This window comes from Metarhizium robertsii, assembly GCF_000187425.2.
Source record: "Metarhizium robertsii ARSEF 23 chromosome Unknown MAA_Scf_1, whole genome shotgun sequence".
NCBI lineage: Eukaryota > Fungi > Ascomycota > Sordariomycetes > Hypocreales > Clavicipitaceae > Metarhizium > Metarhizium robertsii.
Genome location: NW_011942149.1, coordinates 1,411,912 through 1,429,417, shown reverse-complemented (window position 1 = coordinate 1,429,417; position 17,506 = coordinate 1,411,912). Strand labels below are relative to the sequence as shown.

Sequence of the window (17,506 nt, the reverse complement as noted above, 5' to 3'; positions counted from 1 at the left end):
GCCCTCGTCCATGGAAAGCTGCCCGCGATATTTCAGTTTAATTGTTTGATGTAGATCGGCATGGCGCAAGAGCCGAAAACCGCAGAGCTGGGTCAGGGACTACCGCCAACCGACATACATGTGAGTCCATATCGAAACTTGGAAAGATATTTACTGACGAAAACCCCAATGCCAGGCTGTGAGCGTGTCCCTTCCGAAATGGCGAGATGCTACGGGTTGGGCAACCAAAGATCCCCAGGTCCTTGCACATTTAAAGACGGGATACCCAAGATTCTATATTAATCCATTCGTCGAAAGACTCGCTACATTGCTGCTGCAATTACTGATGAAGAGTAAGTCAGTGGCGAGCTCAGTCGGAGAGACATATGGGGAAAAGTCGCGAGCAGCAGCTGCCGCTATGCTATTTCCACACGCAAGTTTGGGCATCTCTTGTCGCGATTACTTGCAGCGGGCTGGGCCAAATCCTTCAAATAAGCTTGCAATCTTTGCTTTTCAAGTGGACTTTGCTGGTGAAGTGCAAAATATCCATTTCGGAGCTGCCAAGTCAACTTCAGGGGCATTCCAGAGCCTCTGTGTCGTAGTGTTCCCACATGATCTGTCCAAGGAAGCCAAGATGTTCTGGCAACACACCGGCTTTGGAGTTACGAGCCGACATGCTCTTTATTGGTTGGAACAGGCGCCTTGTCTTGGTGAAGTGGTGGAAAGCATCCGTCAAGACGGCAAGTTACCGCTCGACGATGCAAAACAAGCCGCAACCCAGATTAGGAATCGAATATCTGAGTTGCTGTCTTCAGAGAGCAGCACGGTTAAGAGGCAGGATGTGTTTTTATATCCAAGTGGCATGTCCGCAATAGCCCACTCTGCATCTGCTCTTCAAGAGTTGTATAAAGGCTCATCCGACTCAATTCGAGTTGCTGTTTTTGGGTAAGCGGAGAAACACCAGAAGCATATCTTAAGGCGCCCACACGGCTCACTCCAGTACAATAGCTTCCTATACGTAGACACGTTCAAGGTTCTCAGCAAAGTCAAACAAATCGAGTGTGTCCTCTACGGACATGCGTCCCCTGCAGACATGGACCAGTTGGAGCACGACCTCCAGGACGGTATGGAAATACATGCCTTATATACCGAATTCCCAGGAAACCCTCTCCTCGGCTCACTCGACCTCGAACGTCTCTATAAGCTCTCACAGAGATTCAATTTCCACGTCATCGTGGACGACACTGTCGGTACAGCAGTCAATCTAGACCTCGCCCCCTTTTGCGACGTACTCTGCACAAGCCTTACCAAAATGTTCAGTGGTGCCTGCAACGTCATGGGCGGCAGCTTGACCATCTGCCCAAACTCCAAGTCCAAAAGTGCCCTACACAGCACTTTGACAAGCCAATACAGTGGCATATACTTTCCTCTCGATTTGCTTGTCATGGCCCAAAACAGCAAGGACTTTGCGGAGCGGATTCACATTGCTAATGGAAACGCCGCGGCGATAGCCGCCAAGTTGAGAGACCACCCGGTTGTAGACAGAGTATTCTATCCCAGGGGCAGCGCGACGCAACATTTGTACGATGGTTACCGACGTAGACGACCACGAGCCAGGGAAGACGAGGACGGACAGGACCAGGCACAAGCAGGATATGGCTATCTGCTTTCAATCCGATTCGTCCAGGATTCAGCCGCCATTGCCTTTCACGATGCACTGGACGTGGCCAAGGGACCAAGCCTTGGCACCAACTTTACGTTGTGTTGTCCGTACACGGTGCTTGCGCATGCGTCGGAGCTGGCATGGGCATCAGAGTTTGGCGTTGTCGAACATTTGGTTCGTTTGAGTGTGGGAATTGAGAGGAGAGGAGAGTTGGAGGCGGCTGTGGATAGGGCATTGGAGGCGGCTGCAAAGGCGGCACAAGCAGAGTAGGCAGTTGGATGAAAGGGCGAGGAAGTCAATTAAAAAGAAGAGTCGCCATGGCATGATGGTTGTGCTGCGTGCACCGTTCATCCCCATGTCCTGGCTAATCAGGCAACCCCGACTGGAAATGCTCCTTCCCTCTGTTTGACGGTACGCACGGCCAGCAGACGTTTCCTTCTTCCTTCCATGTTTTTTTTTTGAACTGCAAATCTCAAACCAAAACATTGACGTGGTTACAACGCAATGCCAGAGTGCAAATTCCCAAGTGGTCGCCACCACATAACTCACGCGCCTCTACGGAGTATTCCTCCGATTTCTTCATTGCCATTCCCCCGGTCCCATGCAAATGCCCGAAGTGCACGCAATTATTGACTGCATTTAAGTAACGTCACATCGGACGGCAAGCCACCCCAACCCCACAATCCCTTCAGTCTGCTCAACCCTCAAGGGATGTACTAAGCTCAATCTCATACCCCGGCCTGGAAAACAAAACAATAGCAGGCTCCGGAGCTTCTCACAAAACCTCTCGCAGCTAAGTAGTCGTCAACTGGACCTGTTCTGCGTCTTATCCCTGTTGATATTACCCCAATTGCTGAGCGGGGTTGGGAATGTTCATTCCGGTAACCCCAGCTTCACAGGAAGCCGAATCGTGAAGCCCGGCCTTGGAATAAAAGGCTGCCGACATTCCCATCGATTCTTCGACTCTGACACCCACGTCGCCTACTCCGTAGTCCCTCTATATATCGAGATCAAGGTACACCCGCCACCGTGAAAATGGCCCGTCTTCTCATGATTGCAGCTCTCGCCTCGTCCGTCTTGGCCACCTCAGCCAACTGCGACCCCAAAGTCCCCTCTGTCACTGTCCCAGCATGCTCTCGCGGCGTCGGCACAGTCAAATACGACAAGACTGTCCCCGACCTCAAACCATTCCCTCGCACCCAGGTTGACCTCTGCTATACCGACACTCACCTGGACATCAAGTTCACCGCCCGCGACGAGGTCAACTTCTACTTTAACTCGTCCCAAGGCACCAATGCCGACATCTGGGAGTACGAGGTCATGGAGGCCTTCATATACAAGGGCACGGACAACCCGCAGACTTACTTTGAGTTCGAAGTGAACCCCAACAACGTCACCTACCAAGCCTTTGTGTACAACCCGTCCAAAGTTCGCGCCGATGGCGCCCCCTTTGACCACTTCTTCGTGTCAGACCCTCCTGCCGACGGGTTTAGCGCTGTGACCAAGCTCGACAAGCCGAATCAGTTGTGGGTGAGCGATGTCAAGATTCCCCTGGGCTTGTTCAATGTCGACAAAGGCCAGGCAAAGGGTACACAGTGGAGGATGAACTTCTTCCGAACCGTTGTCAGCCCTCAGACGTATCCTGATCAAGAACTTGGCGCGTGGAGTGTCCCCAACAAAGCGAGCTTTCACATTACTCCCTACTTTGGCAATGTGAAGTTTGTGTAAGCCGTTGGAGGGATTCTTTGTAATTAGGGGAAACATACTCATATGGCTAAATCAACACTCTAATGGGGTTTCCTGGTGCACAAGTCCATCACTCTACAGATATTGCAAATTGGAAGCATGTAGTGTCTACTAAATCGTAAAAGCGAACTGGACATGCGAGGCAATCCTGGTAGTTGTGGTGCCCGGGCCTTTTGTTTCTCACATGATGGCGAAAAACTCTGGCTCGTCCACATGGACGTGTAGCGCAGACACGGCTCTTTCAAAGATGCTTTCTATTACATCGTCACAGGGGCTTATATAGAGACCCCTTGGGACCCAACAATTGTCAACTCATCCCGAGTTGATTCCTCACTATTACACGATTCTGACGGACAAAAATGGTCCGTCAACATAATGCGGGATCCATGCGGGATCATCGCCAATGGCCGTGCGCTTTCGCTGTAATATCCCGTCAAGAATTCATCGCAAAAAGGCAACCTAATCAAGAGAGAGTATATCCGAGGCATAGCCTTGGGTCTTGTCGAGGAACTGCACCTATACAACGGTTACTACTATCTCCTCACAGCCTCGGGGGAATAGCACACGAACACGCTTTGCACCTTTGCCTGATCACGATATATTTGGGGAACGTATGAGAATCACCCGCAAAATCATGTCCTTGTCTCAAAAGACGCCCCCTCTGCCGCGCTCCAGCGTCCTGGACATGGTGGCATTGTTGAGGCGCAGGTTTGGAAGACTTTCCTCCTGAACCTGACTGGTCGGCCAGTAGGCCAAGTACGAAGATGCGTTCTAGGCCGGGAGACTTCGATTCAAGAAGCATTCAGTGGCGAATACGATTCGTTATACGTCAAAATTGACGTTGAGGTCACGGGTGCCCGAGACAAGTTGTCGCATTGAAAGGAAAAGGTATACGAGTTGCACCAACTATTTTAGCTGCGCGTTCCGCGGCGCGAATCATGATCAGCTCTCCTACGCTATACTAGGTGCCGACAAGCATGATGATCTGATCGAGGTGCCGACGGGTAGAACGATGAAGGCGAAAACATTACCATGTCTCCAGCCTGGTGGTCAAGTGCTCGATGTCTGAATCGTGTCGGACAAATCCGGTCGTTACCAAAATCATACAAGTTTCACCGGCGCCTTGGTCGAAATGGGACGCCCCGTATTTGAATAGCTTGCAAGCCGAGGCAAGGTTTGGCTAGTTCTTTTATCGACCTGCAAGAGATTTGATGTCTTTCTTGATCAAATTCTAAAGGAGGAATATGCCAAGATGCTCCCCGCGACTTCCTAAGAGAAATCCGGCAGCCATTGCACTTGGTATTATGAGGCGCTCTGATCGGTTGTCCAGTTGATGCCACAGAATCTAAGACCACGTACGGGTTCTTGACTCTGATTTACTTTTTTGTTTCAGACATTCGGATTCTAGCCATCATTGCCACCACGGCTACTTGGTTCCGTACGCAGCTCCAACTCAATCGTTTTAATGGTTGAAATCAAGCTCTAGCTTCTCACATCTTGAGAGCCGAGCAGCGACGTACCTAGTCTTTGTCCATCTCTACGCCACAACAGCGATGCCACGCCAAATCTGAGACTCAAAGCAGGGGTATTTGATCAAACCTTTCTGGGAGCCCAGCATCGACAAGCGCTCCAGTGTTAGCTCCAGGCTCAAGTGCTCGGCACGTAAAATTGCCCCTTTGGGACGCATGGTGGGAGAAGGGTTGCCCGGACCCTTGGGAAGATCCCGGCACAACAACGGACATTCCATCACCCTCTTTTGGATGTCACCACATGGTGGATGTTCCGGTGCCCAAGATCTCTTGTTGTGAGGGCTATTGGTCAAGTCGAAGTTGAGCCGCTTTATTACTCCGTATATGTCGAATGATGAACGGAACAGAATGGGCAAGTTTCATATCCATCTCACTTTGTCAACCAAGCTTAAATGGCGACAATAAATATTTCACATATCCACCGGGATACCCTCCTGCTTGGCAAATTCCCAGGCTTGATGTGGTGGCGTACGCCGGTGCCGAAAGCCGACATCCCTATTCCCCGTTTGTCTGACAAGCCGGTCATTGTTTAACTAGAGGCCCATAGTCTGTTAGCGCCAACTTTCCTCTCGTCCTGCGCTCATCCTCTTGGGCGGAGGGCGGAGGGCGGGGGCTCGCCTACATATGTATGATGCATGTGCGAGGTTTGAGCCGTGCAAATCCCGGCTTGAGGGTATTATATGAGGAGGTGGTTCCCTCTTTAGTTTCATCGCCATTTGCCATTCTTGCTGTTCAGTGAAATCTGTGCTCGTACTTGTAATGAACCTCCCCTGAGTTCTTATAAGGGGAGATTGTTTGCTTAGTAGAGATGAGCCAGTGAAGTTGCTTTTCAGTCATGATGCACTTGCGGCTTGTTTTTTCTTCGGCACTGCTGGTGTTGGAAGTTTCTGCCAAATTGTCCACAGTGGTTGACCTTTTGTACAGCGAATATAGAGGTGTCGCCTTGTCGAATGGCATAACACAATGGCTCGGGATGAGATATGCAGCTCCGCCGGTGGGAGACTTGAGATTTAAGCCGCCTCAAGATCCGCTACACACGAATGGAGTCGTGATGGCTGACCAGGTATGTTGGAACCGCCGTGTTCGAAGAGGAACAAGATTCAACTGCGAGACATTGTGCATGCTGAACAGCACTGTGGTTACAATTCCTCGTAACAGCATCCAGACATGCAAAACGTTGGCTAACTATATGAAAAGCACGGCAAATACTGCCTCGCAACTGGCCATTCCCCAACCGAAAATACTACATCGGAGGATTGTCTCTTTGTCAATGTGCAGTCCCCGTCCCGGGCGAAACCTGGCTCGTTGCCTGTTTTCCTATACATCCAAGGAGGTGGGTTCAACCTCAACTCCAACGCCAACATCAATGCCTCGGGGCTCATACAAGCCAGCGGCCACAATATCGTGGTTGTCAGCTTCAACTATCGTGTCGGTCCATACGGGTTTCTTACCGATGGGAAAGAAATTGCGCCCAACAACGGACTCCGCGACCAGGAAAAAGTCATGCAGTGGGTGCAAAAGCACATCTCCAAATTCGGAGGGAACCCAAATCATGTTACGCTGGGGGGATCGTCGGCGGGCGCTGAGAGCGTGGTAATTCACCTCACCGCGCGCAATGGTACGGACAGAGGATACTTTCACGCCGTGACGGCGGAATCGCCCTCTTTCGCAACAACCTTGACCGTGGCTGAGTCGCAGTACTTGTATCGCCACTTTGCCACGAGACTGGGATGCGTGGGCGCCGACAGCCTGGCCTGTCTGCGCAACAAGACGGCGCGCGAGCTGCAGGAGCAGAATTTCAACATTCCGCTGCCGGGGGCTGCGAATCCGCCCAATTACTTGTACGTGCCCTGCCTTGATGGCGAGTACCTGACGGATTACACGTATCGATTGATTCAAGACGGTCGCTTCATCAAGGTCCCGTCTATATTTGGCGACGATACCAATGGCGGGACAAAATTTGCTCCCAGAAACGCGTCGACTCTCGCGGAGAGTAATTCATTCATGCTGGACAACTACCCGTTCCTAACGCTGCGTCTTCTGGAGAAGATGAACAAGATGTACCCCAATCCGAGTAAGACGTGCCCCAAGCTGGGCTGCTACTGGAGACAAGCCAGTAATACGTACCAAGAGGTGCGGTATATGTGCCCGGCACTGGCCATGACTTCTGCTCTAGCCAACGCCGGAATTACAAACTCGTTTGCCTATAGGTGGAATGTGGAAGATGAGGCACAAATGAAGGCCGGCCTTGGAGTTCCTCATACGTCCGAGTTTGATGCCATCCTAGGACCAGAATATGCCCCAAGTCCGCCAGAGAGCTACAAGAAGGGCGGCATCAACTACCCGGCGTCGCCGGCGATCCAGAAGTACTGGACAAATTTCATCCAATACTATGATCCGAATCAGGGCGGCGACCCCGAGGTCAAGGTGGCCGAGTGGAAGGCCTGGTCAGGCGGTGCACAGGACCGGCTTGTCTTCCAGACCGGCGGGAGGACGGAGATGGAACCCTTTGGAGACCGGCTGAACAAGAGGTGCTCTTTTTGGGCCAAGTATGGCGTTCAGTTGCGGACGTAGTAGCACGGAAGTCGGAAAGTAAAGACTGGGGGTTGGCATTTTGGGTCTTTTTCTTCACAACAAACAACATGGGGCAGTCGACATAGGACTATGGTATATAAACGCGGCTATATTTATTTGCGTTGACAAGTTCTCGGGTTTAGCATGGGTTATTGTCATCAGTGAAATATTGATGAGTTGCCTACTATTCGCTATCTTTTAACACCAGCGGCCTATTGCATATTAAATCGAAGGCGGACGACCCTCCATCAAACGGTAGATCTGTTACGCCTTTATGCTCGCCATGGCAGAACTTATTCCTTTCCACGGCCTTGCTACTTCACAAGTTTGTTTAATTGCGGCCACGTGCTATTTTTGTTCTAGTTGCGCACGTCTCTCCACGACGCTGCCAGACTTGCCTCCAATGTGCCATGTCCTGCATAGGAAAGTTCAGCAGCGACTTGGAAATTCTGGCCCCAACCCGTTCAGACTGAGAGTAAGTCATGTATGCGGATTTTCTTCATTGATTTTCACTACTGCTGCCTGACTCCTTCTCCACGGCAAGTGGTGTCTTGCCAGTATCTTGTCAATAATGACCAACATGACTGTTTTGTTCCTGCTCATTCAATCACTCACTTACTCAGTGTGAGCCGTGGTAAAATCTCCACAGACACGGGCTGAAGCCGGACACTAACTGCAGGATGCTGGATCTTGTCCCGCCCGGATGTGGCTTAAGATAGATCGATCCAGTCCGCATCTCCTCCCCGCGTTTCATCTCGGATCCCGCTCACTCATCCGCATCTTACCAAAGACCGCGTCTGGGTTATTCATTCATGAAACGATTTTTTTTGGCGCTTTGATAATCTACACTGGACAGAAATGACCAGCCGGTGCCATCTCTGGATAAACGGTCGAGAAGTTGATGGACATGGTGAGCGGTACGACGCCTAGCTTGGTTCAACCAGTCCCATCTCAAAATACACATGTATTAAGTTTTAACCCCTCAACCCCATGATAGTATACCCATCGAGGATCCCGCTACAGGTGAAATAATTGCGCAGTACGTACTTAGACTTCTCATTCGGGTTTTATTTGCTAATCATGTCATGGCATACTTAGAAGTGACGCCGCCAACCAAGAAGATGTAGATGCAGCTGTTGAAAACGCACATCAAGTTTTCAAATCGGGGATATGGTCAAACGCGTCGAGACATGATCGCGCCCGTGTTCTCGAAAAAATCGCCGAAATCATGACGCGAGAGCTTCCAAAACTGATCCGCTTGGAAGTGAAGCAGACCGGTCGCGCCATCCGCGAAATGAACGCCCAGATTCCCTCCCTGCTTCGCTGGTTCAAATACTACGCCAGCTTGCTACTCACCGAAGAGCTGCCTGTTCTACCCACCGCGGGCAAATTGCACAACTGGCTGGAAAGAGTGCCCCTGGGTGTCGTCGTGCAGATCACGCCCTTCAACCACCCTATGCTCATTGCGGTCAAGAAGCTTGCGCCAGCTCTCGCCGCGGGCAACAGCATCGTCTTGAAGCCTAGCGAATTGACGCCCATGACTAGCCTGCTTCTTGGGCAGATGTTCAAGGCGGCGGGTGTTCCAGACGGGGTGGTCAACATCCTGCCGGGATACGGAGCGGTGACGGGAAAGGCCCTCGTCAGCCACGCGCTGGTGAGAAAAGTCGACGTCACCGGCGGCACGAGTGCTGGGCAGGCCATCGGATCCATCGTTGGAGGAAACCTCGCTCGTTATACGGCGGAGCTTGGAGGCAAGGCCCCTCTGGTCGTGTTTGAACAGGCCAATATCGACGCGGCGGTGAACGGGATCGCATTTGCTTCCTTTATTGCCACTGGTCAGACGTGCGTCGCCGCCACTAGGATCATCGTTCAGAACAGTGTGATGCCCACTCTCCTGGAGAAGTTGCAGCGCAAATGTGACTATATTTTGAGGAATATGGGTTCGCCGCTCAACGAAAGGTCCACCATGGGACCTCTCATTTCACTTCGGCAGCTTCAGAAAGTTGAAGCCCTGGTGGATGAATGTCTCAGTGGGGGAACTGGCCAAGTTCTTTGCGGTGGTCAGAGAATGACTGGGACTTCTGAGCTGGATGGCATCGATTTTGCAAAGGGATACTTCTATCCGCCGACGGTGATTACCTGTGCTGCTGGGAAGAGCGTCACCGAGGCCAGGATATGGCGAGAAGAAGCCTTTGGACCCGTCATTGTCGTGGTCGGGTTTGATAACGAGGAGGAGGGAGTTCTTCTCGCAAATGATAGTGAATTCGGACTGGGGGCTGCCTTGTGGACTCAGGATCTGAGCCAGGCCTTTCGCGTTTCCAAGCAAGTCAACTCTGGGATTGTTTGGGTCAACACACATCATCGGAACGACCCGAGTAGTCCATGGGGCGGCGCTTCGAAATCTAGCGGCGTGGGCAGCGAGAATGGAATAGACGCCTATCACGACTACACGACAACCAAGAGCATCATCATGAATTTCGCGTCGGCTAATGAAATGTTGGCTCAAGACGACTGGTTTAGGGAGGGAGCGGGGGAGGTTCGGTATGGGTAATAAACCTGCTGCGAGATGCCAACTATAGTGTTGAAGAGACTGGAATTATTGAAGGATGCAACGTGGTCACCATGAGAGCTTGAAAGAACGTAGTTGTTCGTACAAACAAGACAGCAAATGAGTAGATTGCCAGTCCAGCATAAACACTGTCCACTATTTAGACTACATGGTGACACAGCCAGCGCCACGTTTCAATCATACAAGGGCACACCCATCTGAGCTTGCCGCATGTTTCTGAGCCATACAATCCATGTTCTTTGCCCGTCTCAATTGCCTTCATCAATGCATGCGGCAAATGAAGCGGACAGAAAGCCGAGTTGCCGCTGCCCCACCACAGCCCACCTTCCCTTTGTCCCACATCGGGGTCATCGGCTTTCAGCCAACGTCGCATGATGCTGTTTGCATGCTTTGACTACGTAAATAGACGGGTTCAATTCCCAACGTCTTTGCCTTGTGCTAATTTCTGTATCTGTAATATTTGACCCAGTCAAACCGATCGAATCAGCAATGGCGGCGTATCCTTCAGCGTTCGTCGTCTTTGACGAGCTCGTCAAAGACCTCTTTGGATCATCGCCAACCCTAGAGCTGCTGCATGAACACGCCGAATACCCATTTGCCCACGAAGCCGGCGTCTTCATTCAGGAAGACAACTCCCTGTTCATCACCAGCAACCAGTTCACGGATCCCAAGACCAAAAACCGCCGTATTCAAATCACCCGCGTCCAGCTTCCCAAGAATGGAGACGGCGGCGTCCAGTGTCAGGAAATCCACCCAGACCAGGTCCCCATGGCCAACGGCGGTGTGAACTACAAGGACGGCATACTCTTCTGTGCTCAGGGAAACCAAGGTGGTCCAGGCGGCCTGGCCTTTATGGAGTCGAAGCCGCCGTACAAGTCGCATCTCATGCTCAGCTCCTTCTACGGCCGGGAATTCAACTCGCTAAACGATGTAGTCGTCCACTCGGACGGCTCGATTTGGTTCACAGATCCAATCTACGGCTTTGAACAAGGCATCCGTCCCAAGCCCAGGCTACCGTGCCAGGTGTACCGATTCGATCCGGACCGGAACGCCGTTCGTGCAGTGGCAGACGGCTTCGGGCGACCAAACGGCATCTGCTTCAGCCCCGACGAGAAAATAGTCTACATCACAGATACAGACTGGATCCACGGGGACGGGACAACTGATGAGTTTCGCGCTTCGCACATGTAAGATATATATACGCTATTCCTGACTCCGTTCCCGGCTCTGGCTAACATGAATGCTGCCAGCTATGCATTCGATCTTGTCAAATACTCCGGCCAGCCGTTCCTAACCAACAGGCGCCTGTTCGCTATGGCGGACACCGGCATCCCCGATGGTATAAAATGCGATGTCCACGGCAACGTTTACAGTGGATGCGGCGACGGAATCAACATTTGGTCGCCGGGCGGTGTTTTACTAGGGAAGATTCTCTTGGAGGGCGGAGCAGCCAACTTTTGTTTCGGGCGCGATGGCGAGATGTTCATTTTGAACGAGCATCGCTTGTGGAGGGCTCAGCTGGCTTCTTCTACAAAGGGCGCACTACTGGGAATTTAGTGAAAGGGGCTTATAACAAAAGATTGTTTATTCATGCCTACTTTTGTTCTCCTCAACTCCGTGACCCCCTGCATGTATGTGTACAAGCCATAGCGCCCTGAATGCCTGTTCCGAACAACATTTTGATCCCTAGCGCCCCGCCCGAAGTTTGTTCTTGCTGAATCGTAAAGGCGAAATTGCAGTGGTTCTCGTCTCACGTTCCCTTGTCCTTGGCCGGTTTCTTCGTTTTGATGCACCTGCTCACGCTGTCGTATGAGATCTTGCCGGCAGGGCGGTTCTTCTTCTGCGCGGCAATCATGTTTCGGAACGTGTCTTGTAATTCACCCACAAAGCCTCTCATTTCGGCCTCGGATAACTTGTTCTGCTTTGCTTCTTTGTTCTTGCTTGCTTCTCCTTCGAGAACGCTGCAGATTGTTTTGGCTAGTTCCTTTCGGCGGTTCTCGTCCGGATCGCGGTGTCCCTCCCATCCGTCCATGACATCTCCGAGCAATTCCTTGACTTTAAGTGTGACGTTGCTGTAGCAGCTGTCAAACATTTTGAGCTCATGATCCCATTCCATGATGTGAAGTTGTTCCTGGGTAGATTCTGGTGTCGTGGGGTGGTTTTGCTCTTTGGTTGTTGTGATGTGACTGTTCGCAAATGAGTTGGAGTGGTTCGCGAGTCGGTAGTGGTGCCGACAGAATAGGAATATTGCGGGAGAAAGTGGAAGGACTTTATATTCTCCTGATGGCATGTGAAACTCGAAAGAACTAAAGACTGAACATGGACATTTGGGATGTCAGCAAAGGCGAGTGAACAATGCGGCGACAATGGCTCATCTCACCAACGGTGTAAGCGGAGGTGAGGCATGAACTGTGCGTTGCCGCCCATGCATCCTGAATATGTTTTATTCATGTGCCGCAGTGAGCATGACCAGTCACAGGGCCATTTTCCTTCATTCGTTTCTAAGTGATACGCAGCACCATTTCTGCTTGGTAAACGGGCAAGTTGCCGCAACTTGCCCTGTCGAGCACCGGCAAGCCATTACTTAGGCTTAAGTGCATGATTTCGAATTCAGGGCAACTGTATAGTTGCACTTTCAGGTATTTTTAATTGGAAATTCATGGATAGAATAAACACAGCCGTCCAACTGTCGCGCATGAGTCACTCTGGCCATGATTCACTCAACACGCAGCCGTTGGTTTGACCACGTTGCAACACAATGCGAACACAGCGCCACCAATTTCACACAAGAAAGGGACCAAACGGATATTGATAACTAAAAAAAATAAAATAGCTAATCGAACCATGAGCTCAATTAAAAAGAAGCGCACCAAGACTACCAAACTGTTGTGGTTGTGGTGGCAGAAAGCAAAAAGAATGTTCCCGCGGGGGGTCGAACCCCGGACCTTGACATTTCTACCATAGAACCAAAGAATAATCCTTAGACTATAAGAGTCACGCGGTAACCACTCCGCTACGGGAACGAATGGCGACGCTCGTTCCGAATTGATCCTAATTCGTATTATAACCCCTAGCGCACGCTGACTAATGAATTAGCTCCGAAAGGACGCGCAACCACAACCTGACTTCTACTACGGTGAACAAGGGCAATCTGAAGAAGAAATTTTGAAACTGTAATGTTTTCTTTACGATGTCGTCTTTGTGCATTTTTGATCAAGTTGTCACGCGCAGACAATTGGGGCGAGAGTACGGAAAACATGATTCAGTTCTAGCGGTGAAGTGGCGACGATGACAAGTTACAACAGAGCAACACGGGGAAACATGGACGTCGGATATTCATGGCGCAAATTACATATTGCTACCTAGCTATCTAGCTGTGAGACACCAGCTAAACATGCAAGACGTTATGGTCTTTACTGCAGAGTCTGCAGAGTGTAGAGGCCGAGATGATCAACCCTTTCCCAAAAAGGCACCATGGAACAGAGTGGTGTGCCGCCACGTCAGGGCGCAGCGGTTTGTTGAAAAACCCCATGCTCTTTGACACCCCTTTTCGTCTTCGTGTGTTCTATACAGTCCTAGAGTTTGGCCTTCTACCAGGGGCTCCTCCACGGCCTCCTCCACCAAATCAAGGTTGACAGTGTCTACCTCCGTGTCTCTGGCGAACTGTTGGAGATATCTCCAGCTCAAATAGTCGATATCTTCAACTCGATGGATGGGATTCTCTTGCCTGTCATCGATGAAGAAGAACGAAGGGGTAGGGCAATTCGTGTAAGGTGGCTTATCGGCCTTGTAAAATCCGGGACTTGGGCTTTAGAGGCATTAGTATCCTGTTTTGAGCAACACGCACACTAGACTCACCCAGTAAGCTGTCCGTTTTTTGGGACAATCTTTTGAAGCCGATAATTTCCTTTCTGGTCCTCTTTCAGTCTTCGAAGCTCTTCTTCATGAGTAATGCACGTAAGATATGTATAGTAATTGCCTTGCCAGCCGTCAAAGGTACACACGAAAGCAAGGTTGGAGGCTTCCATCGTCCATTTGCCATCTTGCGTGAAATGAGCTTGTAGATCAGGCATTGTTGCTGGTCAGATTTCGATGTTGAACAGGATTCAAGTCTGGTGCTATGTGTACTTGTGAGTCGGAGTGACTATTGCGTGAGGGACTCAAGTCGCAGTCGAGAAGTCGGCAGGCCTGTGGCCAAGTTGGTCAATGAGTGACTACCCTGGGACAGCACTTTTTTTTCGGGAAAAAGAGGCCCTTTTATATTGCGGGAGATGAATCACATTCTTATGCACAGCAGGTTTCACTAACAGTGCCTGATATCAGGCAACGACGCATGAAACCGGTTATGCTTTGATCCAGGACAGAAGGAAAATTGCTTCATCTCTACCAATGACCATCCCACCCCGGGGACAATGCACAGCCCAGTTCTGAACAGAGGGAACGAGGTTTCAGCTTTCACGCTTGGGCCACGGTAGGTGTGAACACTCTTCAGGACGAACGAACAAAGCGCCAGAACACAATGCAACGGTAGCTGGACAACTTCAAGGATTGCGTCACAGCAGAGAGCGACTTAAAACGGTGGGACAAAGGATCAGAAAGGCCGTAGAGACGATGTCCGTCTTTGGTGTAATAAGGGGGGCCAGGCCATTTCCTTTGCAATGCCCATCATGATCGTCACAGACCGTACTAGATAGTTTCTATAAGTTTGGCTTTCATCCATCTCTGTGGTTTGGTGTCATGCCTCATACGTTTGGTCAAAGTTGCTTCATCCTCGAGCCGACTACCTCGACCCGAAGTGTGCTTGGCATATTGTGTGAAGACGCACCATGGTCTTGCCACCAAAAGAGAGGGTGTCACAAAGATCCTTCGCTCTTTGAGTCTCGTGGCTGACCACGGATCGTATGTCGCTCAAGATGAAATGCACCCGTAACCAACGGTGGCGTCTCTGCTCCGCATATATACTTTATGGCGTATACACTTGGCATATCTTTTCCTCTTAGCTTTGTATTTGTCATTACATTAATTCGCACAATCCCGTTCGCTTAGGGGTAGAATTCGGGCCTGTTGGCTGAACAGAGACTAACATGGAGGAAGCTTCTGGGATTTGTCACAATTTGCAGCCATGAATCGCCTCGAACAATACTGGTACCGACTTTTAAGTTGCCTAGCTAGCGTCCAATTTGGAACTTGCAAGCTAGATTGAACTTAGTATATATATAGGCCAGACTAATTCTTAAAAAGGGCCGAGTAGGCGACTCACTCGTTGGCATGGACATAATTAAGCCCAAGGAAGCCCAATCTTCTCAATGCATTCTTTTCAAATGATTCAGACCAGACATTCTACCTCTTACTGTGGCTAACAACAGTCTCGTCTTGCGTGTGCTCTTTGCCCAAGGCAAAAAATACGCTTCTCACCATGGCTTACAATCCTCCTAGACGCAGGCAAGATCTACCATCTATGCCCGAGATTGTTCAAAATATTATCAAAAACGTCGACAACCTTCCAGATCTTTTGAACTGTGCCCGCGTCAGCAGGATTTGGCATGTGGAAGCGTTGAGGCGGCTCTATGAAGGATCTATTCATGACATGCGATTCCGTACACCTGACACGAGCTCACTCAATTTTCTGCTCGAGGAATCACGGGAATGCTTCGCCCAAAACATGAGCTTTGTGAAGCACCTCTTGGTCTGTCCGATAACATCCGGAGACGATAGTTCTAGCAGCAGACACTATCAAGCGGCGGGCTACCGCCGACTCCTTGAGCTGCTTCTTCAACCTCGAGGAAGGCGTCCTACCAGTCTCGTCATCCCCTTCGAGTTCATGGGCCAAGATTTGCAGTTGCTTGCGGACCTCCTTCCCGCTCCTACCGTTGAGTTTCTGGCTATTAATCACGGCTATTGCCAACTCGTTGCACCTCGGATTGCTTCTGCTGTGAGTTTGCTTCGAGACAGCCTTTGCTCTCGCAAGGTCATGGCTAATACTAGCAGCAGGATAAACTTTCAAATCTCAAAGCTCTCACCATCTACTCGTCCAAATTCATCGCCAACGTTGACAGTCTTTGTAGATTGTTAGACAGGTGTAGTCTAAAATTCTTCCATTACTCGGCCCCTGCCCCTTTCGCAGCAAACAACGTAGCCATACCTGATGCGACGAGGTTATTTGAACACATTCGACGCCATGGAAATCTCGAGGCCTTGGTACTGAATACGGCCCGTTCCTCCTGGGTGACTCAAGGGCCTGCAGGTAGCGCATCCGAGGCAGCAAACCAGCAAACTCCATGGCCAAGGCTGAAGTTGTTGCACCTCTCAAGTTGCACCGAATATTGGCTGAGAGAGCTACGGAAATTCAACAACTTGACATCTCTTCACTTGGGGCTGCCGGCGCCATATACCCCGGATATTGGCAAACGCATAGGCGACGCTATTATCCCGTGCCGGCATCTACAAGAGATCAATTTTGAACTTTGGGCGCTTGAAGATTTAAACCTCATCCTTGAGCTTGCTCGCGCCTGTCCGCTGTTACGGGGTGTCACTATTCGGCTCGATAACTTTATAGTGATTCCCCAGCTGACGAAACCCTTCTTGTTCGATCTGTTGCGCGAGCTTCCTCGACTAGAGCTTCTTGACATCCTTTATCAAGGTTTAAATTTTTGTATAAATGGATCAGACCTTGCAAACATTTCACTTTACTGCCCGCGGTTACAAGTCCTTTTGCTGCCTTGGGTTACATTATTCCTCTGTTACTTGGACATAACCCGGTGCTATCCACAAGAACGATTGGAGATTATGGAGTTCAGCCGAGTGCTATTGAGGGGTTGTTGGCGGTTAATGACGCCAAATCGCATTCTGATTGAGTGGCGCAGATTATTTCCCAGGCTGCGGGCGATGCCATGCGATATGGCATCTTTTAGTTTCGGCGCAGACTGTGTGTCCTTCCCTTGTACTGTCAGACGTAGTGGGACTGGAGCGTCAACAGAGAATGAGTCCGATAATGGTGCCGATGAGGACATGACCGACAATACGCAAGTGGGCTTTCCTCTTGGCTACAGCCCTGACTGGGAATCCTTTCCTAGAGATTTTGGTGCTGCTCTTGGCTATGAGGAAGAGGTTACCTTCGAAATGCATGATAGGATACGGCATATGTGGCGTACTAATATCGAGCTTGAGTTGGTTGGTTGGCCGGTGGTGCCTTTGGAGTCATTCATCGACCCAAACAGGCAGTCCTCAATTCCTTGAGGTAGGGAGAATACAGGACTGTACTGACATGTACTTCAAATGTCTGGTCAGATTTCCATCCGAAGATTCGTGTGTGTGGCTACTGTCCATGTCATAATCTATCTTGGATGGCGTTGATAGCCAAGTTGTACAGCACAGGCTTGGGACCCCCGTCGCAGCCATGTACAATTGAGAATGTCTTTTATTTGGCTGGCCTTGGACTTGAAAGGC

At 50.5% G+C, this 17,506-nt stretch overlaps 8 protein-coding genes across 8 annotated transcripts; 6 read left to right on the top strand and 2 right to left on the bottom strand.

Annotated features, from left to right (window-relative positions):
- Nucleotides 1-60: 60 nt before the first annotated feature.
- Nucleotides 61-1,912, top strand: MAA_04959 (cystathionine gamma-synthase; the record flags this gene model as incomplete). Its single annotated transcript, XM_007822470.2, has 3 exons — nt 61-120; nt 176-924; nt 988-1,912. The coding sequence occupies 3 exons, from the start codon at nt 61-63 to the stop codon at nt 1,910-1,912; spliced, it is 1,734 nt and encodes a 577-aa protein (XP_007820661.2).
- A 765-nt stretch (nt 1,913-2,677) lies between these two features.
- On the top strand, nt 2,678-3,370 carry MAA_04960 (Carbohydrate-binding domain, family 9-like, subgroup; the record flags this gene model as incomplete). The annotated part of the gene is made up of 1 exon (XM_007822471.1): nt 2,678-3,370. The coding sequence occupies one exon, from the start codon at nt 2,678-2,680 to the stop codon at nt 3,368-3,370; it is 693 nt and encodes a 230-aa protein (XP_007820662.1).
- Nucleotides 3,371-5,968: 2,598 nt separating this feature from the next.
- MAA_04961 (vacuolar triacylglycerol lipase) lies at nt 5,969-7,491 on the top strand (the record flags this gene model as incomplete). The annotated part of the gene is made up of 2 exons (XM_007822472.2): nt 5,969-5,980; nt 6,115-7,491. 2 exons carry the CDS (start codon nt 5,969-5,971, stop codon nt 7,489-7,491), a joined length of 1,389 nt encoding a protein of 462 aa, XP_007820663.2.
- Nucleotides 7,492-8,349: 858 nt separating this feature from the next.
- Nucleotides 8,350-10,042, top strand: MAA_04962 (aldehyde dehydrogenase; the record flags this gene model as incomplete). The annotated part of the gene is made up of 3 exons (XM_007822473.1): nt 8,350-8,408; nt 8,489-8,530; nt 8,590-10,042. 3 exons carry the CDS (start codon nt 8,350-8,352, stop codon nt 10,040-10,042), a joined length of 1,554 nt encoding a protein of 517 aa, XP_007820664.1.
- A 507-nt stretch (nt 10,043-10,549) lies between these two features.
- Nucleotides 10,550-11,617, top strand: MAA_04963 (SMP-30/Gluconolaconase/LRE-like region; the record flags this gene model as incomplete). Its single annotated transcript, XM_007822474.1, has 2 exons — nt 10,550-11,247; nt 11,311-11,617. 2 exons carry the CDS (start codon nt 10,550-10,552, stop codon nt 11,615-11,617), a joined length of 1,005 nt encoding a protein of 334 aa, XP_007820665.1.
- A 193-nt stretch (nt 11,618-11,810) lies between these two features.
- MAA_04964 (uncharacterized protein) lies at nt 11,811-12,176 on the bottom strand (the record flags this gene model as incomplete). Its single annotated transcript, XM_007822475.1, has 1 exon — nt 11,811-12,176. One exon carries the CDS (start codon nt 12,174-12,176, stop codon nt 11,811-11,813), a length of 366 nt encoding a protein of 121 aa, XP_007820666.1.
- Nucleotides 12,177-13,510: 1,334 nt separating this feature from the next.
- MAA_10639 (GDSL Lipase/Acylhydrolase family protein) lies at nt 13,511-14,133 on the bottom strand (the record flags this gene model as incomplete). Its single annotated transcript, XM_011412357.1, has 2 exons — nt 13,511-13,868; nt 13,919-14,133. The coding sequence occupies 2 exons, from the start codon at nt 14,131-14,133 to the stop codon at nt 13,511-13,513; spliced, it is 573 nt and encodes a 190-aa protein (XP_011410659.1).
- A 1,343-nt stretch (nt 14,134-15,476) lies between these two features.
- On the top strand, nt 15,477-17,296 carry MAA_04965 (uncharacterized protein; the record flags this gene model as incomplete). Its single annotated transcript, XM_007822476.2, has 2 exons — nt 15,477-15,992; nt 16,049-17,296. 2 exons carry the CDS (start codon nt 15,477-15,479, stop codon nt 17,294-17,296), a joined length of 1,764 nt encoding a protein of 587 aa, XP_007820667.2.
- Between the last annotated feature and the right edge of the window lie 210 nt (nt 17,297-17,506).